General features: G+C 49.0%; 1 protein-coding gene across 50 annotated transcripts in view; it reads right to left on the bottom strand.

Moving 5' to 3' along the window:
* The window catches only part of MICAL2 (microtubule associated monooxygenase, calponin and LIM domain containing 2), a 241431-nt gene that overhangs the window by 123047 nt on the left and 92840 nt on the right, over window positions 1–25544 (bottom strand). For all 50 annotated transcript variants that reach the window (XM_077963306.1, XM_077963302.1, XM_077963300.1 and 47 more), the window contains 11 exons: window positions 23092–23208; window positions 21593–21694; window positions 17658–17813; window positions 14462–14562; window positions 10290–10547; window positions 8989–9104; window positions 8003–8129; window positions 7242–7332; window positions 5936–6083; window positions 4396–4595; window positions 3727–3833 (listed from right to left, as the gene is read on the bottom strand). In XM_077963306.1, the coding sequence (XP_077819432.1) occupies window positions 3727–3833; window positions 4396–4595; window positions 5936–6083; window positions 7242–7332; window positions 8003–8129; window positions 8989–9104; window positions 10290–10547; window positions 14462–14562; window positions 17658–17813; window positions 21593–21694; window positions 23092–23208 (1523 nt within the window). The remainder of the gene's footprint in view (window positions 1–3726; window positions 3834–4395; window positions 4596–5935; window positions 6084–7241; window positions 7333–8002; window positions 8130–8988; window positions 9105–10289; window positions 10548–14461; window positions 14563–17657; window positions 17814–21592; window positions 21695–23091; window positions 23209–25544) is intronic.

Consider the following 25544-nt stretch of genomic DNA (forward strand, 5'->3'; position numbering starts at 1 on the left):
GAACGAATCAACCCAATGGGTTGCCACTCACGGTGGGATGGAAAAGTTACTCTCTCTAAAAGTAAACAAGATCCTTGATGGAGAAAAAGGCCTTTCATTTTGCTTGAAGTTGATACATCTTGCTTGGATTGCATGTTATCAGGAAGATAAGATTAGGGGGAAAAGAAGAATTTAACGTCAGTGAAAATCAGGAGGGAGGTTCTTAAGCCTGACTCAGCGGAGAACCAGTGTATCCTCTTCAGATAAAGATGCCACATTGTAAACAAATGTGCACTCACAGCTCAATTCCCATATCAAGATATTCCTCTGGAAGATGGAGAGGAAGTTAGGGAGGGGCAGGGAGGAAGGTCAAACACAGATGCACCTACATGTACAGCTATTGTCTGTATTTGAGGGGAGGGCTATTGTATAGACTCGTGCAAGCATGCCTGCCCTGTAGCTCCACTCCAGAAAGGTTGATGAGCAAGGTCATTGAGGGCTGCGTGTTTTGTTGTACTGATATCTTGGTGTAAATGTGAAGGAGCCCCTACGTACAGACGTGGAAGTGTGCATGGATTTCAGAGTCTTATGTGCAGACATCCCCTGTGGCTGTGCAGGACCAGACCAGGGTGGACTCAGCGTTCTTTGCTAGTGGGAAATGTTGAGGCCAAAGAGCATTGCCATTAGATTCCCAAATCAAAAAATCATTCAGATACAACAAGGTATCTGGTAGGATGGGGCGAAGGAAGAAGGTACTTTCTATGTGGCCCTGATCACTGTGCTGGCATTGAATGGTAGACAGAATGCAGAGGTATCTCAGTGATGGCCAAGGCACAGTGTGGTGACCCGGTAGCCTTATGAAAGCACCCAACCCACCCAGAGGAAATGCTCCATCACTCTGAGAACAAGTAATGCCCATGCCAGGCACTTCACTCAATGGCCACATCTCTACCTATCCAAAAATGGGGCAGAGTGCAAAGATTAAATGAGGCTGGGGGAGAGAACAGATCTATGGGCCTTGACTCCTCTCAAAATGGGTAGCCAAGGGACACACCCTGAAGAAGACTGAACAGGATTCAAAAGGGGCCAGAATTGGGCTGGGCAGAACCCTCCACCTCAAGCATTTTCTAGCAGAGCCAGAGGGAAGTGAAGTAAGGCCCTCAGCCCTTGGAAGGCCTGGCCAGCCTTGCTGATTCCTGACTTTTAACCATCCCCAGGTCCCAAGCCAGTGCTGGCCAGGCTGTTTCAATTCTGTCACTCCGTAAACAGAGGTGTGGTGAGTGAAAGGTTGAAACATCCCTCTCCAGTTCCCTCTGTGGGCCAAGCGGGAGAGACGCAGTGAATGGAGAAAGGCAGTACATGTCTGGCTCAGAGAGCTTCAAGAAACACTGACTGGCTTGCCTGGGGCCAAACAGCCGAAGACAGGGGTCCTTGGGCTGCAGGTAGAACAAGCTGACCACTGGTATCCAGAAGAGAGCCCCATTTGCTCAGTGGGAACACGGTGGGCAATGCAGCCCTCACGCAGAGCCTCTAGGTGGGGCCAGCTCAGAGGCGGAGAGCGCTGGATGCAGCTCATCATTTTAATTGCTTTGTTGCCATCTTCCTTGCCCAGCTAAGGCCTTGCTAGCCCATTCCTTCCTAGAGCTAGGGAGCCACAGAAGCATGAGGTATCCTGCTCCTGGAGTTGGCAAAACAGCTGCTGCAGCATCCCAGGGAGCAGGGAGTTCAGGCCTCAGTGGAAACAGTGACCACTGCTCACACAGCCCAGGGAAAGAAGGAGGCTAGGCAGCCCCACCCCCCCGGGCAGAGGGGCTGACTGGATATGGCTGCCTTGGCCAAGCTAAAGAGACTGTTGGCCACCTAGAGAGACTCAGAAACTTGCAGAGGCCTCCAGCCCACTGTCTTGTTGGTGGAGGGCACCCTGCCATGCTGGGGAGGGCAGGCAAGCTCTGGACAGGTACTTACAACTGCCCCCACCCCAAGCCACCCCTGCTCCCTCCAGTGCCTTCACTCTGGTCCTATTCTCCTCCACCCATCTTCTCTTGTCTGCTCCCACTGACCACCCCAGGAGCTCCCCACTCTAGTCCTAGAACTCTGACATTTGCCATCTGCCCCAATGCATCCACATCTCATAGCCTGTCCTCAGCCCTCACCCTGGCTGGCTTCCCTGTTGCCTGGCACAGTCTCCAGGGCCCATCCCGTAGAAGAGCTCTCCTCCCTGAGCTTCTCAACTCCCTCCCTGCCTTTCCAACTGTCCCTTCCCCTTCCCATCTTCTTTCCTGGCTGCTCTGCCTCTGCCAGCCCCTGAAACTCCCTTGTTCCCTAAGGTTCGGACCCTTGGTTTTCAGTTTGCTCCCTGTCTTCCCAACTGGACTCCAAGGTCAAGACTCACATCACTTCTGTATGTCCTATAACTAGATACACAACAAATGCCTTTTAATGAGTGGACTAATTAGTGTGAAGAAAGCATGGGGTAGGGGCAAAGCAATGAAGTACAACAGAGTAGCAGGTGACCTGGCCGAGGCACCCAGCCTCCTTTTTTTTTTTTTTTTTTTTAGGTGGAGTTTTGCTCTTCTTGCCCAGGCAGGAGTACAATGGTGTAATCTCAGCTCACTGCAACCTCCGCCTCCTGGGTTCAAGCGATTCTCCTGCCTCAGCCTCCCAAGTAGCTAGGATTACAGGTGCCTGCCACCATGCCTGGCTAATTTTTTGTAATTTTAGTAGATACGGGATTTCACCATATTGGCCAGGCTGGTCTCAAACTCCTGACCTCAGGTGATCTGCCTGCCTCGGCCTCCCAAAGTGTGGGGATTACAGGCGTGAGCCACTGCACCCACAGGCCTCCATTTTTATCTGTAAAGTGGGCACATTAAGCAAGAGAACTGGCATCATGCCTCCCATGGAGATGTTAGCATCCACACGAAACTGTCACTGCTCCTTAGGTATGTGATGCCCAAACTATGTCTCGTGGCACCATGTGAACTCACAGAGGTACCACAGAATATTTTTAATTTTCTAGGAAAACACTATCATGTCTGTCAGACACCTTGAAAAATGCTCCTATTAAGTTATTTGGTCTTAACTACTTAATAAATGAAACTGTTAGGTATTTCTTTTGGTATAGGGGCACCATGAAAAAAATTACGGAGACACTAAGGGTGCTATAAGTTGAGAACATTTGGGAACCTCTTTATTAGGCTCTGAGCTCCTCAAAGGCAAGGTCCATATATTGTTCACGTCCATATATTTGCTTCCCTCATCAGAAACGAAAACTATAGCCCTAAAGTTGACCTATAGGAGAGCCCAATGTATATTTGTTGAATAAATGAATAAATACAAATTAATGGAACAAATGTGTAAATGGAGCATCACCACCATGCACTTCTGCCACTAAACTGATGGCCATCAAGTTCTAAACTGCTCAGCACAGTGAGAAATCATTTCATCCCCATCCCTCAGGAAGCAGAGCTGATCTGATTTACTTCTAAAAGCATTCACCAATGTGTCCTATCAGCTCGCTACCATGTCCTTCCTATAACCACTTTGAAGTCATTGAAACTAGCTACACAGTGCCAGGAAGAACTTCCAAAAACACTCATAACTAATTCAAGTTTTACTAGTGTTTTCCGGGAGCGCCTGATCCATGTAACTTACTAGCCTCAACAGTCTGAGAATGTGACAATCTCCGTTCCTCATACCCCGTCCATGTGCAATGGGAAATAAAACAAAAACCAGGCCGAAACTTACTCGTGGAGTCCTCTTCCTTGGAAATGTGAGGTTGAGATAGTTATTAGAAATGGATGATTTGGCCAAGCTGAGGTCAGCATTTTCTCCATAGTTTTTGCGCCAAGAATCTGTTGGGAAATAAAAGTGCAACTGTGATTTGAAACCAGGCTCCAGTAAGTATGGCTATAACAAGGAGGTGTTGGCCGGGCATGGCGGCTTACGCCTGCAATCCCAGCACTTTGGGAGGCCGAGACGCGTGGATCACGAGGTCAGGAGATTGAGAGCATCCTGGCAAACACGGTGAAACCTCATCTCTACCAAAAATACAAAAAAATTAGCTGGGCGTGGTGGTGGGTGCCTGTAGTCCCAGCTACTCGGGAGGCTGAGGCAGGAGAATGGCCTGAACCCGGGAAGCGGAGCTTGCAGTGAGCCGAGATCGTGCCATTGCACTCCAGCCTGGGTGACAGAGCGAGACTTCGTCCCCCCAAACTCAAGATGTAAATGACATACAGATCCACTTACATGCACAGAGGCTGGGTGAACGGAGTCACCCCTGTTTGGCCTCACAGTCAAGTGGAACACACTGGGCAGCCCCAGAACAGACCATACCAGTGTTAGGAGCAGTTAGACTCAGTGACAGGGACAGAGACGGTCCAAGGGGCCAAGCAAAATCTCTGTCCAGGTGCTTACCCACGGGCCTCAGTGGGGTGCCCCGGAAGAGCTCGTAGAACTTGGAGAGGTACATGACCATGCTGAGCTCGTCAGGCTCCTGGGCAGACACCATCTCTCTGCCCGTGGTCACTGGAGGGATCCCAAACTCTCGCTCTGCCACATCAAATGCGAGCTGGTTGTTCTCCACAGCGTCGTCTTCATTCAAAGAGTCAAAGTTGCTAGAGAATCAAAACAAAGTAGAGAAATTCAGGGAGAGGAGGCAGAGGTGCGGCGAGCTGAGCACCTTCAGGTGGTAAGGAGCACTGAGGGTGACACTCTGCCAGGTGTTGGCAGGGTACGGGGCGGGGGAACAGTGACCCCACCCCTGCCCCCAGTTCTCACCCCACCACCCCACTGGTCAGGAAGGGACAAAATCAGACTCGGGCCATGATGACATTATTGCTGTCTGGGCTAAAGCCATCAGAAGATGATTTAAACCTCTTGGGAACATTTATGAGCTATTTTACTTTTAAATACATCACCTTTTTAAAATTACAAAAGTAAAATGGGCATCTTGTAAAAAACATCAAATTATATAGCATATAAAGTAAAAAGGGAGGCCAGGCGCAGTGGCTCATGCCTATAATCCCAGAAGTTTGGGAGGCAGAGGCGGGTAGATCACTTGAGCTCAGGAGTTCGAGACCAGGCTGGCCAACATGGCAAAACCCTGTCTCTGCTAAAAATACAAAAATTAGCTGGGTGTGGTGTAATCCCAGCTACTCGGGAGACTGAGGCAGGAGAATTGCTTGAACCTGGGAGGCGGAGGTTGCCGTGATTTGAGATTGCATCACTGCACTCCAGCCTAGGCAACAGAGTGAGAGACTCCGTCTCAAAAAAAAAAAAAAAGAAGAGTCCATCCTCTTAAGGTCACCTCGCTTCCTAAGGTACCAATTGCTAGCCCTTGGGTAGGGTTTGCTGTCAGTCATTTTTGTGATTTGCACCTGGCTGTGAAGTTCTGCTGCTGCTGATTTAAATACAGATGCATCATGCTTCAGCATCACAGTGTTTCCTCAAACATCACCTGATCTTCCCGATGACCCTGCTGCTCTTTCTAATTTGTAGATGAAGAATCTAAAGCTCAGAGAAGGTAAGTGGCTTGCCCAAGGACACACAGCTTATGGATCTGGGTCTCAAACCTAATTCTATAAAACCCTCAAACTAGTCCCTGGAATTAGGTCTGGTTCATACTCCTCTCTTGAGGGTGGAGCTCCAAGGTGTGAATGCTCAAATTTCCAAAGAGTGTGGTGATGGGGGTCGGGAGGTAAGGGTGGTGTGGGGTGAGGTGTCAAGAATATCATCACTAAGCCTGAACCAATTTTTATCCTCACATATTAGGAACGCAGATCAAATGCACTGCTGACAGAGTAATCAGTGCAAAGCGAAAAGAACAAATGTTAAGAAAAATCTCAAATCGAAACACAGAAAAAGAAATATTGAACCAAGTAATGAAGATTCTGCATGCAGCAGAATGGCCTTGGCATCCCTTGTCTCCAGGGGCCACCCTGGGCCCCAGACTCACATGAGCTCAGGCCGGAAGCGGTGGATGATGGCACACAGGGCCAAGCCGCTGCGCCAGGATGTGGTCAGGTCGGTGACGTTGACATGCTGGTAGCCCTCTGTCTGCTGCTGGCACCAGGTTAGGAGCTTGCTGGGCCGGATATCTGACTCTGCAAGAAGGAGAGCACAGGCAGTGAGGCTCTGCAGGAATCTCACACAGTCTGCCCTGGCGATCCCCTCTCATTGCCACCATGGCTGGGGACCAGGAGGAGCAGCCCCAAGGCAAGGGGGCCATTGGCATGGGTGCAGCTCCCTGAGGACTGCTGCTTGGGGACCTGGTCAAGAGTGTGGCGGGAGGGGAGGGGAAGCATGTTCTCTTCCAGCAGAGTCCCTAAGACCTACTATGTTTAGGCCCTGCCAACAACATGCTCATCTAGTGGGGAAGACAGTCACAGAGGGGGTGATGATGACACAGTGCTGCAATGGAGGGAGAAACGGGCGCTGTGGGAGCACATTAGCAGGTTTGCCTGAGTCTGCTCTGGGAGAGGAATTCTCTAGAGAAAAGTGTAATGGGGAGGTACATTTGAGCTTGTTCTTTAAGAGCATCTAGGAACTTATCAGATGGAAGAAGTCATTCCAGGAAGACAGAAAGGACTGTGCGGTGGCAAAGAATCTAGAAAAACTTGCTATGTTTGTGTAACAGTGAAATGGTTGATTATAGTAAGTGGTTTATTACAGCAGTGGGGCACGTCGTGGTGCATGGAGGGGAAGAAGGAGTACAGCTGAGTTTGCCTAAGGAAGGAGAGGAGGCAAAGTCTGGACAGGCACAGGTAGCCAAAGAGGTCTCTAAGCAGGAGAGCATCCTGAGCCGAGTTGGGTGCTGGGAATTCCTCATTTAACCATCCCATCTCCCTGTGTTGAGCACTGGCCCTGTGTCCAGCGCACTGCTAGGCCCAGGATGACCAGGAAAAGGGTGAAGTGCATTAACCTCATTTCTACTTAAGGGGACAAGGCCCCCATGCTGGAAACAAGAGGAAAATAAGAACAAGTCCCAGTGAAATAATCCCCCAGTTCATGTTTACTGTGCGAAGCTCTCGACACATACTAGCTCCTTTCATCCTCACAATGATGCTCTGGGCAGGGGTTCTCTTGGTCTTACAGAGGAGGAAACTGGAGTACAAAGAGGAGAGGTGCCTGCCTATGGTCTCACAGATAAAGGGGCAGAGCCAGGCTGGTTGCAGAGCCTGTGTCACCACAGCCACTGAGCAGGCCTCCTCCCCTCAAAGCCCTTCCCAGCCACCCACCAGGGTCCCAGGAGGGCCACTTACCCCTCCTGGAGAGGTTGACAGATCTCCTCACTGAGCCCAGTCTCTCGAGAGGGTAGTGCTCCAGCTCCTTGGTGATGTACAAATGCTTCACCTATGAGCAAGAGAGACAACATGCTTGCCCACCAGTTTTCCCCCAAATCCTAGTCTCAGGGCCCCTAAACTCGACCTACCCCCAATTCAGTGCCTGCCACCATTTTCCTCTATTGCTAGGAGGCATGACCTTCGCCCAGGGAACCCAGGCAACTTGAATCATAGAGCAATGGGCCTCAATCTCCACCCAGATGCAGGCAAACTAAGTGGGAATGTGTGTAGCTAATTTGTGTGTATGTAATTAGCTAATTTTAAAAATTCACGCAATTTTCTGTTCTATTGACCAAAGAGGTTGAGAGTTTGGTGGCTTTAAATCGGTGGAAGAAGAAAGTGACCCTAGGACCATGCGTGGTATGCAGAGAGCATGTTTGGCCAAGTAAATTATTTGAGACAGGTAAGATCAGCAATGCATATGCACAGTGACAATATATGTAAATACATGCACATATACATATATATATCTCTCCCCCGATATGTGTTCTAGTTCTGTCCTGTGGGCTAGAAAGAATGCTGACTCTAGTGGGGAGAAGAGCTGGTCCCACCATTAGGCCAGCAGGCCTTGGTGGCCTTAGTCCCAGGAATGGACCAAAATTTAATGTGACCCCTCCCCACCACCTCTTCCCACTGTTCAGTGCACAGTGACTCAGACAGGGCCCCAGGGATGCACTTGCCTGATGGGGCCTAACACAGTGGGAGTTGAGGTTTGGGTACCGCGTCCCTGGGTCCAACGTGTACTGCTCAAAGTTCTTGTTGATGTTCTCTGGGGTTGTCTGAGGTAACAGCCGGTAGAGACTTTCCCTGGAGGGAGGCGGAGCCTGGAGGTCAGGGATCACTTTTGCCACCTCAGGCCTTGTCCCCACCCTCCCCTACTTCCCCCTTCCTCTGGTTGAAGGGCTTCCTGGACATGTTTGTCTAACCCTTCCCTGAAATACCTGACACTCCTGGTTCTTGAGATCTGCAAAGTGGGGAGAAGGTCAAAGGAGCCGAGAGGAAAGGGGCACCTGGGTGACAGGGATGTTGGACTCCTCCACCCAGGCAGAGGGGAGGGACGCAGGGCTCGCAGCACGGTGGCCTGTGGTTTTGCCATAACCATGCTCAGCCACGCTGCCTCCTGCGGCCTGCTCCCCACGACCACAGGCTTCCACACCCAAGACTGTCAGAGGCCTGCCTCCGCCTGGCAGCCCTGACCTCCCCCTGTCCACCAGCTGTCACAGCCACGTGGCCAGCAGCAGGGGTCTGGGAGGAAGCCCAGGATCTCAGTGGTGGGAGAGGCCTGGAAAGCCAGAGAATCCAACCCCCATCCAGGACAGGGGACTCAGTACTGCCCTGGAAGATTCCCTTAAATAAACCTCTCTGGCTCTTGGGTGAACGAGCAATGCTGGGGAGTGCCAGCTGCAGGGCCAACCCAGATGAAGATTTCTCTTTGTCATCCAGGGCCCAAGGTCGTGGCCCCCAGAGCAAGTCACTGTAAGAGTCAGATCATGATGGAGAAAGCGTCCTGGGGATGCTGATGATCAGATCAGGCCACACATGGGAAGGCAGAATGGAGGAGGCAGAGGCTCCAGGTATATCCAGCAGTCACCTGAGGGGTGATCTTGCCCCCTTTCCTGTCTGAGTGGCCTTGCCCCCCGTTAGCAGCCCTGCTGTCAAAGCTCACCTTTCAGCCAGCAGCTCCAGCGGAGGGGTGCCCTGGTTCCAGTTCTTCACCATCCATGCCGTGTCAAAGGCTGCCAGGAAGCCGCGGGCACAGCCTGTACCCATGGGCCAAAATGGCTGCAGAAGAAAATGTGCAAAATTCCAGTTGATTCTGATAACTCCCAGTCTATGATCTCATTGTATCCAGCACACACTAATTACCAGGCCTCTGCAGGGCACTGGAGGGACAGAGAGATGACAGGGCAGGGATGCTGCTACCTGTGAGGATTCACCACAAGGTCAAATAACTGTAGCATAAAGTCAAACATAAAGGGTGCTATGACGCAGGCATCGCAAAACTGCTTTAGGGCTCAGAAAAGGAGAGACAAATTCCCACCCTGGGAGAGGGAGATGGAAATCAGAATAAGCTTCTTAAGAGTTGCATTAAGCTGATTTTAACAAATGGATGGGATTCTGATCCTGATCTACTTGGGAATGGTGTGGGCTACGGCATGGTGGTTGGAAAATGCTGGTGCCTGATGGAAGAACAGCCATCTGTTCTGGGTGTAACATGGAGCATGGGAGGAAGGCAGGGAGAAACCAAGCTCGGAAAGGAGTCTGGGCCAGCAGCAGGATGGGTACTGAGGGCTCAACCAAGGATCTTAGGTTCGAGTCCATGCACAATGGTTCCCAAGGACCAAGTCAACCAAGCTAAGTGCTGACTAATCTGCTCCATGAGCACCCAAAGCATGGTTTGGAATTTGACTCTTAACTTGGAATAAATACATAATCAGTGCTCACGCTAAAGAGAAAACTTTCTCCTTTCTGAAAACATTCATTTAATCTAAGGGTCCTTGCACCCTTGCAGATTTTCTGGGAAGAATTTTCAGCTGGGGAGCTGTGAATGGAAAAGAGACTTTGGGGCCCATACGCCTCTCCTGCACCCTGTGTGATCTCAAAGGCCACAAAGGGCCACCCACATGAGGAAGAAGTCTTGGCCCAGCTGAGGGTCCACACACTCTGAGAAGGATGGCCCACGTGGCCCAGACCGGGGCTGCCTGATTTTGTACTTCATCAAAGAAGTCAGTGCAAAAGAGCCAGGAGATAGAAGAGAAGGCTCTCCTAACTACACTGAGTCCGAACAGGCTCCTCTGAATGCAGCAACAGGACAGGCTCTGAGGCCGGGACAGGCTTGGCAGAGTCCTGCCAACTGGCTGAGAGCCTGTCCTCTCCCCACTGCACAACAGCAGATACTGCCTGCCAGAATACAAATGTGGGATCTGTCTTGTAGAGAAATGTGGGGGCTCCGAGCGCAGGCGGTACCTCAAGCAAGCTGTCACCCACGAGGGCCACAAGCAGCTGGTGCGCCTGCCGCTCCCGCACCAGGGCCGCGTTCTCTGAGGCATACATGCAGGTAAAGTCAAACATGGCCACGTCAGGCTGCCCATAGTGGTTCATGGCAAAGTCTAAGGATGGCAGCTGGTAGTTGGTGGCAAAGTCTGCAGCTTCCCGGGCATAGGATAGCAGGTTGTCTTGGTTCACGTTCTCTGCACACAGCAGCATCTCTGTGTCGATGTAGTCCTGGGGAAGATGAAAACACAGTGAGGCAACCTCCCCCTCTAAAGGGCTAGCCTTCATATCCACCTCTTGGCAAAAGGACTTGGAATGGGTCTATACAGTGAGGCTAGTCAGAAAAGACACACAAAAACCAGGGCCAAGGGAATAAAGAGGAAATAAATCAGCCAGCTGTGAGGGTTAACACAGTTGTGATTAAGCATCAAACTGGGCTTTGAGCTTCCTGGCATCCAAGGCAAAAGGGAAATGTGATATGCCACAGAGCTTTCCTTATCACAAAGAAGGAAGCATAGAAATTCCTCAGGGGAGGCCATTTTTCCCCGGCATTAAATTCTAAAAGATCTATCTCACATAGGAATTGCAACAGGGCGCGTTGAGAGCTGGAATGAACAGTGCACTTGATAACGGTCTTGGAGGAAACAACGAGCACATTTCATAGGGCTGGTTCTCATGAGAACTTTCAGTACAATTAAGAGACAAAGGAACCATCAGAAAGTGTGATTTTATAATAAATTCAGCTAAGTTAATGTGATCCAAATATGCCATGTTTAGTGGTCAAACAAGACCAGAAGAAGAAAATGGGTAACCTCTCCCACTTTCCGACATCAGTGACCCCTTCACTTGATGGGCTGAGGGCTCCTCAGAGCTTAGCTTTTTTTTTTTTTTTTTTTTTTTTTTTGAGACAGTTTCACTTTTGTCTCCCAGGCTAGAGTGCAATGGCGTGATCTCGGCTCACTGCAACCTGCAACCTCCGTCTCCCAGGTTCAAGCGATTCTCCTGCCTCAGCCTCCCCACTAGCTTGCTTTTGGTGCTAATTGTTATGCTCCTCTCATGGGGAGTGCAGAACCCTGAGCTGCAAGGACTGGAGTATCCATCCTGGAGGGACACTGGCAGTGAATCACAGGATGTCAGGATTGAAGAGAGCTGACAAGCTTCGTGTATCCCCAGAGCCCAAGCTGCTCACCGTGTGGCTAAAGAAACTAAAAGACCACCTTTCTCAAAGGTGACACAAAAAGTACAGACACCTGGAATGGGAGGGGACCAGTGTATAACATGAACACAGGCTTTGGGGTCAGTGAGAGCAACAGGTCAAAGTCCACCTCTGCTGTTTACCAACTAAATCTGGGCCAGTTATTTAACTTGTCAGAGTCTCTGCTCTCTCATCTGTAAAAAGGGAATATCAAAACCTACTTCACAGAGCTGCGTGAGAAGGCGGAATGAGTGTACACATGAAATCCCTAGCCCCATGTGGGAAGTGACTGACGAATAGGAATTCCTGTACCCTGTAATTCATGCTGGCTCCATATATGGCTTACGATGAAGTATATCCTGGACCCAGCCAAGGCACCCTCAACCACAAAGGTCTTCACAGTCACAGAGTACCGCGTCTACAGCCAGACTGACCACTGCCTCAATTTTCTGAGTAGCCATGATTTCAAATAGCCTGTTCTGGAAACTCATATTTCACTCATCCAGACCAAACCCTCCAAATTGCAGCCAGCACTGGTCCAAGAGCTCTCCATCAGGCCCCAGTGTCCAGGATGGAATTCCTGTTATTTGATTTCTTTTCTGATCCCTGTTTCTGCGGCCACATGATCACTTCTCTCTCCGTAGACGTGGAGGTGAGATGGGGGAAGACAGAAGGGAGAGGTCTCAAATACCCCTCCTCAAAACATGCCCCAAGCATCCCTAAGATGGAGTGGATGGCATTACACAATGAAGACAGTGCCCGGCATGGACTCCTCATGCAGGAGAGTGGGGACTCAGCAAAGGGAAGACACTGGGCTAGAGCTGGCTGGAAGCCTAGTGGCCTAGGGCTGCTGTGGGGTCTCTTAGCGGCTGGAGGGTCCCAGATGAGTGGGGGGATGGAAGAAAGAGCAATACCATAGGGAGCAGATGAGGAAAAGGACAGGACAGAATCCCAGCCCACACATGTATGGGCCGCCAGAGGCAGGGGCCCAGGGAGGTTGTGGGATGGGACATCCTCCTTGTGGGAAGAGAAAGATGGACACAGCTGAGAGCCCAGAGGCACGACTGCTTGAAGAGAAACTGCTCTTCCGTCGGTAGCCATGGAAAGAAGCCCAGAGATCAGCTGGAATCAGTGGGGAAGCAGGAAAACCTCTTGTCCAGAGGTTAGTCATTCATTCAACAAACATTTACTCAGCACCTTCTGTGTGGCTATAGGAAGATGCGGATCCATGTAGGGAGAAGAAAACAGAAAACTTGCCATGCCTCCAGGGAGCAAGAGAAGAATGTAAATTTAAACAGCCCAGGGAAGATGGGTCAGGAACTCGGCTGGACACCTGGAGTTTCAGGCTATAACTCTTGTTCCAGTCAGGTGTCCAGCCTGTGGCCTCCAATTTCTTTCCCATCTTGTACCTTAGGCTCCTCAGCACCAGCCTCAGGAGCTGCTCCCAGGGGCCTCTGAGGGAGAACGAAAGGCCTTGATGAAGACAAGCATGGGCCTGGAGGGGCTTTGACAACTGCCAGGGAAGCAAGTTGCCATAAGCAACAGGTTGCTGCCTGGGCAAACACCCTGGGATGACCTGAGGGTGACCTTTAGCATCCCAGGAGGCCAGGGTGCTCTGCAAAACACAAAACCTATCAAGCTTTGCCTGCCTGTCTAGCCCCTCCTCTGCAAAGGTGCCCACTACCCCTACACCCCTGCACCCCCCAGTTTCAGATGAAGGTGGCAACTTCAGGAGGCAGCTTCTGTGAGGCAGAGGGAAGAAGGGGACGCCGCCACTCCCAGACTGACAGCCAGCAGTGGGACACTGCGGAAACCCATCGCCCACCCATCTGCTGGCGTGCTCAGCCCACTTCACCAAGCCCACATTCACAGCCTCCGTCCACAGCTCAGGCTCTCAGCAAAGACCTGAGCTGAAGTGGAGAAGGCCTACGGGGCGGCTGGGTTACTAATACCACCCAGCCGGCTGCCAGCACACACAGGAGAGAAGATGGGCGCATTCTTCTCTAACAAGCAGCGATGAATGGCCACCATGCTGCCTGGGCTCCAGGCAGACACCCAGACAGCAGGCTGACCTTGGGCTGCATGATCCTTATCTTGAGGTGGCAGCAGCAGTAGTGACAGTGGCAGCAACAACAGGGGCTCTGGAAGGGTTGAACACCTGACCGAAGAAGCTTCCAGTCAGGGGCCACTACTCCATGTTTCTTCCTTCCAACCCTGCTCTGTGTTTAAGCATGAAGTCACAAAGCCACAAGGCAGAGGCCAGGACGCCAGCAGGACAAAAAAGCCAATGTGCAAACAAGGCTGAGAAGTTACAGAGGGAATCTACAAACCCACCCTCTGCCAGGCACTGTGCTAGCTTCTCTGTATATATCTCCTATTTGCTCCTTCCAAGAACCCTTTCAGACAGAAACTATCATTCCTATTTTGTAAATAACACTGAGGTTCAGGAAGGATAAATAGTTTGCCCACAGTCTGGAGTTGGTACGTGGCAGTGTCAAGATGCAGATTGAGTCTTCTTTGACTGCATGAATAATGAAATTCTCCCACAAGGTGACAAGGGTCCACAGCGTGAAATTCACAAGTCAAAGGATGCCTATGTCTCATTACGACAAGGAGCCCCCATCTGCCTCCAAATGACATGTGACCTCCCAGAGAAGAGGCAAGGCTGGATGAGACTTGGGAAGGAAAAGACTCAGTCAATCCGCATTAACACCTGGTAAAGGTCTCACAACAGCACACGCCCATGTGCAGAAAATTCTCTGTGCATATTGGCGTGGGCTGCTTTATCCACCACTCATGTAACACCAAGAGAAAGAAGGGTGTGAGTGGGTGGCACCTTCCCCACTCCTCCCCTCGCTCAGTTTCTGGCAGGACTACATCTGCTTTCACACCTGCCGAAGTCACCAGCCCAGGTCACAAAGTCGGGAAATTGCAGCCAAGAGGTACATACGTTAATGATGACACCTTTGTCGAGCAGGCTCTGCTTCTTGGCTGTCATGACAAAATAGTGGGTGCAGTCCTTGTAGTAAACAATGTTCTCAAGATCTATGCCTGAAAAGAGAAGCATTCACAAGCTCAGTGTTACTTCCTCAGCACCAACTGTGTGCCAGGAACTGTACTTTGCCTCATTATTGGTCTCGTTATTTATCTGCAGAATATTCATGTTAGCCCAGTTTTTAAGGCATACAAGGCTGGCAAAGATAAAACAGAGTGTTAGAATCTACCCAAGTCCAAGCAGCTAGCTTCTATAGTTCCATAGAGGCATTATTCTTGTTAAAACTCACAATGTCTGCAGGGGTTGTGGGCCAGCATTTATAAGTTAGAGGCAGGTAATTGTGCAGAAAAGCCAAGTGCCGGCCATGGCCACAGAAGCTCAGCAATGACACGGCTGGGATTTGAACCCCAGGCCATCTAGCTCCAAGTCCTGTCCACTGTGCCCTCTGTGTGCCCATGGCTGCATAGAGCTGTGGGAATTCTCCAATGACCATGCCAAGGAATATTTCTACCATTTCCCTGCTTGGATGTGAAAACCCAAGGGCAGTGGTAGGAACAACTCAGGGTAGAAGGCTGGGCTATATCTTTTGGCACTTTCCACCAATCACAAGACACCTTACACACTAAGTTCCAGCATTTAAAACCACGCTGTGCAATGAGAGCTTAGCTGCATTGTTCTCAAAGGGAGGTCCCTGGCCAACAGCATCAGCATCACCTGAGGACATACTAGCAACGCAAATTATTGGGGCCCTTCTCCAGACTCACTGAATCAGAAACCCTGGGGATAGGGCCAGCACTCTGTGCTTTAACAAGCTCTAGGTGATGCCAATTCATACTCAAGTGTGAGGCTGACTGGCTTATTTGAAGGGAGATAAAGGAACAGCCACATGGCAACATAGCATTTACACAAGGCGTGCTGGGTAACTCTAGGAACATCTTTATTATAGTTAAATAGGATACAGGCATCAATGCAGAGGGCCCCCAGGAGAATCAGGAAGGTCACAACTGTCACTGTCTGAGGGCACTGTTGTGAAACAATGGCCGAAGGTGACAACCACAGCAAAGTTTAAAGGAAGTTCACTGAAACGTGGAAAAACACACTCAATGTCCTGCTCTCATTTATATTGAGTGGCTTAAATAGTTACTTTCTTGGGTTTTAGGGGAAGGGAGGGTTGGAGGATTCTCAAATCATTCAAAAGGACACCATATGTTGGCAGGAAATATTCAAGCTTTTAATGAAATAATGCAATGGAGGTGAAACTCAGAGGGTCATGCAGTGGGCACACACCCTCGTGGCCAGTGAGAGGTACAATCTCGCTCAACAACTAATGCCATTCCTAGAAAATGATCTTAAATATCTGTAACAGTAAATAACTGGAAGGCCTACATCAGAGGTCAGCAAGTTTGTGTGTGTGTGTGTGACAGACCAGCTAGGAAATATTTCTGGCCGGTGGGCCCTATGGTCTCTTTCATGACCTCTCATGGTGGAAGCAGCCATCAACAGTCATGTAAAGAAATGTGTGGCTGGGTGACCATCAGCTTTTATGTATGGATGCTGAAATCTGATTTTTAAATCATCTTTATGTATCATAAAATATTTTTTTGATTGTTTTCTTCAGCCTATATATATAACCATTCTTAGCTCGAAGGCAGTATAGAACCATGTGGCCAGCCATAGTTTGCTAATCCTTGGTTTCAATGCTTAGGCAGTGACAATACATCAATTTGATGAGATCCTCCACAGCCCCTAAAAGTGACCACCAGGAGGATGATGTTTGGAATGTGACACTGAATGAGAAAAGCTGAATAGTGTGGACACCGTGATTTGAGCTGCAGTCATGTAACAAGCAAGCATGCCGGTGGAAAATGACAGAAAAGGAGTAGGTGAGTCTGAAGACTATTCCTGTGTGAGGTGGTCAGATTGTGGATGATTTATTTTCTGTATAAAGATTTTATTTAACATTGTTGTTCCATTGCTTTTCAAGGAGAAATATGTGGGGTTTTTTTGTTTTTGGTTTTTGAGACAGTCTCACTCTGTCAACCAGGGTGGAGTGCAGTGGTGCAATTTCGGCTCACTGCAACCTCTGCCTCCCGGATTCAAGCGATTTTCCTGCCTCAGCCTCCTGGGTATGCTGGGACTACAGGTGTGTGCCACCACGCCCCGCTAATTTTTTGTATTTGTAGTACAGATGAGGTTTCACCATGTTAGCCAGGATGGTCCCGATCTCCTGGCCTCATGATCCGCCTGGCTTGGCCTCCCAAAGTGCTGGGATTACAGGCATGAGCCACCGCACCCGGCCGAAATAAATGTTTTTAATCAGGTTAAGAAGAAAGGAAAAATATCTGGAATTTGCTTAATTGGAGACAGGCGACTCATCCCCCTTTCCCCTCACCCTGTTTTTCTCTGCTGTCCCTGTTGCCACCTGATGAGTCACTGGTTTATTTGTGTTTTGACTGTCTATTCTCGTAGAACATAAGCCCAAGAGGGAGGGATTGTGTTTTGCTCACTGCTCGTTCTCAAGCCCTAGAACAGCATCTGGCACATAGTAGGCATTCAATAAGTATTAGTTGAGTGAATGAATCAATACCTCCTATCCTCTAGGCCTGTGGCCGGGTGACAACTGGTGCCAGTACAGGTTATGTTCCTGGGCATACCTGGATGTCCCTTTTGGGGAAGGGCAACTGCTGCATTGCACAAAAGCACCTGGGAACCTTCAGGAACCATCCATAGGTGACTGGCTCCCTCCTCAGCGTTCCCTAAATATCCTGCTGACTTCGGGCGCAGTGCTGGCCACCTGCCTTAGGATGGTTTACACAGATATCCCTTACTGGACAGGGAGCCACTGTGGGAGGGATCGTGTCAACCTCCACTTTGTACCCCACAACACTGAGAATTGACACGTAATGAGCACTCAGCAAATGTCCACTATCTCCTTTCATGTACAACATCTAGAACATTCCCTCAAGAATCTCTCTTGTCCCAGAAGGAATCCTGTCTGTATTCACTGTCCTAGGGAAAATCGTTACTTCCACTGTATCAGAGTGAGTCCCTCCAGGCCCAAGAGCCCAGAAAGCCAGCATACGCCTCTGCACACCTTAGAAACTGCAAACTTTAGACCTTGGCCTGGTTGGGAGAAAGGTGAAGGTCCCACCTGTTTCTTCTTTAAGGTCCTGAAAAAATTTCTGATTGAAGATGAAAGCCACGCCGCTAATCTCTTCCACCTTGGCCTCTGCTGTGCTGTTTCTGTTTATGAAGTTGGCGGTGATGGCAATTGCCAGCTTCCCACGGAATTCTTTTCTTCTGAACCCTGCATGAGGAGAAAGGAAAAAGTGTGTCTATCTTCTGGATTTGGTGTGAAAACTGAAAATGATTATTGGGAGAGCTGTTCCCAGATGCCTCCCAGGCCGGAGAAACCAGGATTCTGGATCTCTAGAGGACAGGAGTGGGCAGAAATGCTGAGGTTTGCTCCCAAGGCCTTTAAAAGTCCGTGAGATTTTGTCCTTTTCTAAAACCTATAGGACTTGGTTAGGCTTCAACAAACAGAAGGCCAAAGGGATCCTTCCCAACAGGCAGTCACAGGGCGCACCCTTTTAAGGATGTGTCAGGCATTGTTGCTAGATACACTCATGAGAGACCCGCACACACTTTGAATTTATAGCATTAAAACTCCTCTGTTAGCATTTCTCATGGTGCCACCACCCCTGGCCCCCTTGAAAAGTAGATTACGCAGGACAGGGATTTTAACAAAGTTTCTTTGTATCTCCATTTTTGGGGGCTGTATTACGTCCCTCTCCAACACACACACACAAATTCATGTGTTGAAGTCCTAACCCCAGTACCTCAGTATGTGACTCTATTGGAAACAGCATCATTACAGGTGTAATTAGCTAAGATGAGGTCATACTGGAGTACGGTGGGACCCAGCTTACTCCAGTATGACTGGTGTCCTTTGAAAAGAGGAAAATAGTGCACCAGTTCCCAGTAAGTGGCACTTAGTACATCTGCAATGCATATATAAATGAATAGATGGCATTCTAGCTCTCATTCGTTTTTTGTTTTGTTTTGCTTTGCTTTTCAGACAGGGTCTCACTCTGTTGCCCAAGCTGGAGAGCAGTGGTGCCAATCATGGCTGACTGCAGTCTCGACCTCCCAGGGTCAAGCGATCCTCTCACCTCAGCTGGCAAGTAGCTGGGACAATAGGCATGTGTCACCATGACTGGCTTATTTTTTTTTAACTGTTTGTGGAAACAGGGTTTCATCATGTTGCCCAGCCTTAGTGCTCTAATTCTTGTTTTCAATGATTTACATTAAAATTGCTCTTGAATGGCAGTGCTATGGAGGATCATAGCAGCTGGTGCAGGGTAAATGCCCCAGATAGCAATAACTGAAGCATACCTTTAGAATGACCCTGTATGGCTGATGCACCTGAATGTGTGTTCTGAGCTGGGGAATCCAGGAGTGGCCAACCCCAAAACTTGTTCCTTCTCTATGAGGGACATTTGAGCTCCTGGCCCATCCTGTAGAACATGGACCATACAGGAGGATCCAGGCCCTGAGTTCTGGGTTGGATGAAGGTTGCCAGGTGGAGGTTAAGAGGAGGGTGTTAAGTGAAAATGCTGTATAAACTGCCCACTGTTTACAAGCAGTTGTGGTTTTCCTGCCCGGGCTGCCACCACTGGGCTGTGAGGTTGTGCTGTCCAGCCCGCCGCCATTGGACCATTTCTGTAGGGAAGCTGGGTCACCTGTCCAGCCCACCGCCACTGGACTCTGTCCCTTGTGAATCCCTAATAAAACCCCATGTCTGTTTTGCTGGCTCTTGGTCTCTTCTTTGGCCTCTTGAACTTGGTACTTTCCCTATTGAGGTTAATGAGGGTTCGACATAACAGATGGTCACTTTTCAACAGTGTGTCTCCCTCCTAGTCCCCCATCTTGCTGTCATCTGACCTTTCCTGAGTGCCCCTGCCCCAGGCATGCTGTGTACTTGGTGTAACGCCAGGTGCCTGTCACACAGGTGCAGACCTCCAGATATAACCTTTCCTTAGCCACCTTTGGGAATACCCTGCACACCTGCTCGCCATATACTCCAGCCTCACATTGATTCTCAACTATCTGTCAAAAATCCCTTTTAGTGACAACCTTGGGTTTCTTTCTCTTTCTTTCTTTCTTTCTTTCTTTCTTTCTTTCTTTCTTTCTTTCTTTCTTTCTTTCTTTCTTTCTTTCTTTCTTTCTTTCTTTCTTTCTTTCCTTTCTTTCTCTCTCTCTCTCTCTCTCTCTTTCTTTCTTTCTTTCTTTTTTTCTTTTGAGATGGAGTCTTGCTCTGTCGCCTGGGCTGCAGTGCAGTGGTGTGATCTTGACTCACTGCAACCTCTGCCTCCTGGGTTCAAGCGATTCTCCTGCCTCAGCCTCCCGAGTAGCTGTGATTATAGGCGTGAGCCACCGTGCCCGGCTAATTTTTTGTATTTTAGTAGAGACAGGGTTTCACCGTGTTAGCCAGGATGGTCTTGATCTCCTGACCTTGTGATCCACCCACCTCAGCCTCCCAAAGTGCTGGGATTACAGGCATGAGCCACCGCGCCTGGCCAACAACCTTGGGTTTCTATTCAATAGCCCTCCTTTAAGTTGTCTTTCATTAGACCTTTGTCAAAAGGGTCAGCAATGGCCATTATTCTCATCTAGCATTTCTTAGCTGGGGGTGATTTTGTTCCCAGAAGCCACTTGGCGACGTGTGGAGACATATTTGGTTGTCGCACCTAGGGGTGCTACCAGTGTCTGGGGGACCAGAGGCCAGGGATGCTGCTAAACACCCTGCAATGCACAGGGCAGTCTCTGTGACGAAGAATGGTGTGGTCCCAAATGTCTGCGGTATTGATACTGAGAAGCCCTGCTCTAGTTTACCTGTTTGGCCCTGAGTGGCTCAAATGGCTCCATCAATTTCCACCCTTCTTTCCATGTTCATGAAATGCCCAACTATACTCAAGCTGACAATGGGTCCTGGATTCTCAAATATTCTAACTTACACTGTCATCAAATGTGCAAATTCCAACAGTACTACACCCAAGTCGGCAGTTTGCCTGTCAGGTATTGATGACCGATGGTTGGGGAGGTGGATATGGAAGGTGAAAGGGGGATGGTAAACAGCCCCGGTTATGTGGCAGATGGGAAGGTCCTGGGCCAGGCGGCCCATAAATCCTGAGTTTTCTAAGATCAGCCCTGTTCCAGGGAGCATGTCCCATCCTCAGAGTGATGTGTCCTCTCAGTCAGGCATCTGCAGCCTGTGGCTCTTGAGGTGGCAGGCTCAAAAAGCAGAACTGCCCTAATCTAAGAGATGCCATCTGGGGCCACATTGTTTACAACCCATGGTCTCAATTTAGCATGGTTAGTATCAATGAGTACAGCCTGTGGGTGGATCAGTCTTGGCATTAGGGTGGAGGGGGTGGAAGCATTTCCTGGCAATGGGGTTTCTCTCAAACCTGACTGGATCTTACCCCAAGAAAGATACTATGCTTCAGCTTTAGAACTCAGAGAAGTGTGGCCTTTGTACCTTGACAGTTTGGCAAGACATACCTGCCTGCCCAGCAGTGGGAGTACTTAAAAGTTACAAAAAGAAGTGAGTTCCTCCTTCAAGTATAAATATTACATTTGAAAGTAAGCAAATACCATTAATAGTATTATAAAAATGTTTATCTTAGCTGAAGTAAGTATGAAAGTGCTTGGCACCACGGCTCACCCTCCAGGACGTGCTCAATAAGGGATGTTCATTTTCTCCCCCATGGCACTTTATCTTTATGAAGCATTTTCACACACTAGTCCTTTCCCAGCCTGCATAACAACACTTTGAAAGGGTTCTGTGATCCACATCTTACAGGTGAGAAAACTGAGGTTCAGACGGAATGAGATGGCTGTCCCCTGAATTGCCCACCCCACAGGTGGATGGGCTGCTCTACCTGGAGAGGGACAGGACAGTCTGCGCTCCTATCAGGACCTCCATCCAGCTCTGGCATCTGCATCTTGCCCACTTTCTCCAACTCTTCCCCAATGTACCCTCTCCCATTCCCATCCCCCCATTCCCACAAGAAGAGTCTTCACCTTCCAGGGTGTTCCTGCGGCCATCGGCACCAATGATGACGTCAAACTCAAACTCCGACAGAGAATGGTCTGCAGGGAGAAATTCTGCCCGCCAGCCAATTTCTACCAGGACAGAGAAATGAGATGAGTTGGCAGAGAGAGGTGGGAAGAGAGTGATTATAACCCCTGTGTGGTGGCTGTGAGAAATGGACAGTGCAGCCAGGTCTATGCATCCCAGAGAGAGCCTCCAGGGGAAAGGCTAGAGCAGTGCAGATTCACTCTCTAATCTGGTGTCCTCTGACCTGAGTGTCAGTTCAATCCAGGATGAAGTAAACCAGCAACACCAACTCCATGCCTGGTTTTGCTGGCCTCCGCCAGGAGTCTATCCTCAGTGCTCCATAAACTACTCTCATTTGCACCTTATTTTTCTCAACAGAGTCCACCATCTTCTCTTCACATTCTCCCACGTTCTTCAGTGATTCTCATTGCTAAACAGACCCAAAAGGATGTATAGGGTGTAAGGAAACCAGTTTTAATTTCTATTGCATGCTCAAAATGTTCTATTGTACAGTACACTGTCTTTTATTTTTTTAAAAATTCAGGTGAAGCCTGGATAATTAAGATTTAATGTCCACCAGAGGTCTGGAAAAGGTTAAGATTACAGTCTCTGAATGCCAAATGGTGAATGCTGTCCTGCTCCAAAAGCTAACTAAAGCCTCCCCTAAATTTTCAAATAATCTGGGCAGAGAACAGGATAAAACAGAAATGTACCCTAAGCAGGGAACTACAAGGTCTCTGACACTAATCTGGTCCCAAACTCAAAGCCCTTCCCAGGCAGTAGACGATTTTAATAATAAGTAAGATGCAGAGGCATCTGGAATAAACTCTCTGACCATGGTGTGTATAAGGGATAAGAATTTAAACAAACATGCTAAAAGGAAAAAAGAGAAACATTAAGATATGCCTATATGGGTGAATATCATAGTTTATAAATGATACCTCAGTATGGTTAAGAGTATTATATATAAAATAACATCTTGAACCCTATTTCACAGTTGCTCTAGAAGCTTCACTTCACTGGATTTTAAAATGTGCCATGGGTATAACAAGTACAACCACATATCTATGTGTGAAACACACACACAGCTTGAAGAACATGTGAATGAACCTTACCAAACAACCAAATCTATGTCTTCTGTCCTACTTATTGATTAGATTTCCTTTGCCAAAGTAGCATCCCCTTGGGACAGGGTAACCAAATTATAGGTTTAATGGCTTAATCATAAATACCCTCGGAACCAAAGAGCAAACCTAAAGTCATAGCAATGGTAAAAAAACAAAAACAAAAACAAAAAACAAAAAACAAACAAACAAAAAACAGTAAAATACTCTTCAGTGGCGTTATGCCAACCAGCTCTCAATAAGCATAACTCTTACAGAAACACCCTCTGGAAGCAGCAAATGGGATTTCTATTTTGTAGTATCTGCTTTCTAGGCAGAAAAGGAACATTATACTGTACTTTGATTTTCTTGATCTTCAGGAGGCTCTAGAACCTTCACGAACTCCACATTCACATGGATTTCAACTCCCAGCATCAGGGCCACCTTGAACAGGATGAGCTGTAGTTGGCGAATACCTGTCAGGCAGGAAGGAGAGAGGAACTGTCACAGCAATGCCTGAACACCACCTATATGCAGAATGCTACGTAATCACTGCTGCTCTGTGACCTTTGAGCACAGCAATATACCAACAATGATCATTACTGAGCCGGATTATGCACCAAGAGCTCTACGTTTTCTCATCTAACTCTTACAGCGGCCCTTTGGAATCGTTATTCTCATTCTGTAGATGAGAAACTGAGGCTTAACAAGGTTAAGTGACTTGCTCAAGGAGACACAGAGCAAAGCTAGAACGTGGACTCATGTCGGTCCAATTTCTAGACCCTGTTCTAGCTGCTAGATGATGCTGTAACAAGAGAGACTCTGTCTTTCCAGCCTCCTTCCCCAGCTGGGCTCTAGGTTTGATGAAGTGAAGATGGAAAGAGGAGTAGGCAAAGACAGAGTAAGGGGCCTCAGTGAAGTACTTGATCAGTGACTCATTAGATGGGGCCTATGCCTCAGCTCTTAGACATCCAGTGGTGAGGAGTGGGTAGGAAATTCTCCCTACAAAGCTGGGTCATGGTTCCCCATCTCTTACCCACATTTCAAAACTCCCACAGTGAGTAGAATCTCATTTCTCTGTTTTGTCTCCTGCCATTCAGCACAAATGGGTATGCCTCCAAATACTTTTCTGCAGAGTGAAAAGTTTTAAACTTTTGTTTGTTTGTTTGTTTGTTTTTTTGAGATGGAGTCTCACTCTGTTGCCCAGGCTGGAGTGCAGTGGTGCAGTCTCGGCTCACTGCAAGCTCCGCCTCCCGGGTTCATGCCATTCTCCTGCCTCAGCCTCCTGAGTAGCTAGGACCACAGGCACTCGCTACCATGCCCAGCTAATTTTTTGTAATTTTAGTATTGACAGGGTTTCACCATGTTAGCCAGGATGGTCTCGATCTCCTGACCTTGTGATCTGCCCGCCTCAGCCTCCCAAATTGCTGGGATTACAGGTGTGAGCCACCACACCCAACCAGAAGTTTGAAACTTTCTGTGGGCCCTTCTGTATTTGGTGGGCTTGACTCATTTAGCATTTATTGAGCATCTATACTGTGCCAGGTGCCATGCTAGGCACAGGAGATACAGAACATGCCTTCTAATGGAGGGAACATAGGTAAACAGAATGGGGCAAGACATGGTGGTTGGGGGAGGGTGGCAGTGGTAGAACAGGGCCTTAGTTGGGGTCCTGAAAGCCAAGAGAGGAGGGACTAAGAATATCAAATCCCACAGAGAGATGAAGGACTGTGAAGGTGACAAGAGGCCAGTGAACTTGGGGGTTTGGGAGCTTTTGGAGACCCTGGTGAAAATCTCTTTAGCACAGTGGTGGGGAACACAGCAGACTGCGAGGTTAGGAGGTTTGAATGGAAAGTATAGACCAAGTCTACGCCCTTCTTTGTAGAATAAATACCTTATGGCAAGGAAAGGTGGTGGGGCAACAATAGGGCTGGAGGTCTGGCATGAGGGGAGGAGCAGGAAGACTCAGTGACGAGGCAGGTGGAAAGGAAGGAAGGAAGCCAGAGGGACTGGAACTGGAAAGGAGGTGCCAGCTGTGATTTGGCATGACACATGAGGAAGGAATGGGTGCTGGGGCAGCAGCAGAGAGAAGCGGGCCTAGACCAGGAGCACTGGAGGGAGGCCATCTGCTAGGAATGAGGTCACCGTGCTAGAGGTTTGGAATGGCCACAACGGGAAGTGGAGGAGGATGTTAACACAGACATGGAGAACTGCTGAGCAGTGCTGAGTATGATGATGTAGCTGGGGCTAGAGATGTGGCTGGGGTGATCCAAAGCCAATCAGCTTAAAAAGCCCAATCCACCTCCTGCCACGAACCACCCTACCAGGGGAGGCCTGACCTCTCCTTATAGTTACAAGGTTCCTACTCAGTCTGGTTCCAGCACACAGTAGGCGCTCAATAAATTCTCCTTGCCTCCTTTCTCACAAGTACTAGAGCTACCCTTGACAATGATCATTCTGACTGTCTCCATGTTATTTCTAGAGTCCCACCAGCACTACGGCACGCTGCAGTATTTCCAAGGACTAGGGGTTCAATTAAAGCCCCGTCAATGAGGGCAGAGAAGGGTTCCTGGCCAGGAAGCCAGCCCAACCAGCCCAGGGCCCCACAAGGCATCCTGGTACCTGGCTCTGCCCCACAAGAGAACTTGATGAGAAAGCGGTGCTCAATACAGTGGTTCTAAATTGGTAACCCACATACATTCTTCCATGGGTGGGAGAGCACATCTTGAAAGCTGACACCGCAGCTCTCTGAGTAAATCCAAATTTCCACTAGACTCCTGGAATTTTCTCATCTCAAAGTGGGAATAAATTC

Source organism: Macaca mulatta, chromosome 14 (assembly GCF_049350105.2).
Source record: "Macaca mulatta isolate MMU2019108-1 chromosome 14, T2T-MMU8v2.0, whole genome shotgun sequence".
Classification (NCBI taxonomy): domain Eukaryota; kingdom Metazoa; phylum Chordata; class Mammalia; order Primates; family Cercopithecidae; genus Macaca; species Macaca mulatta.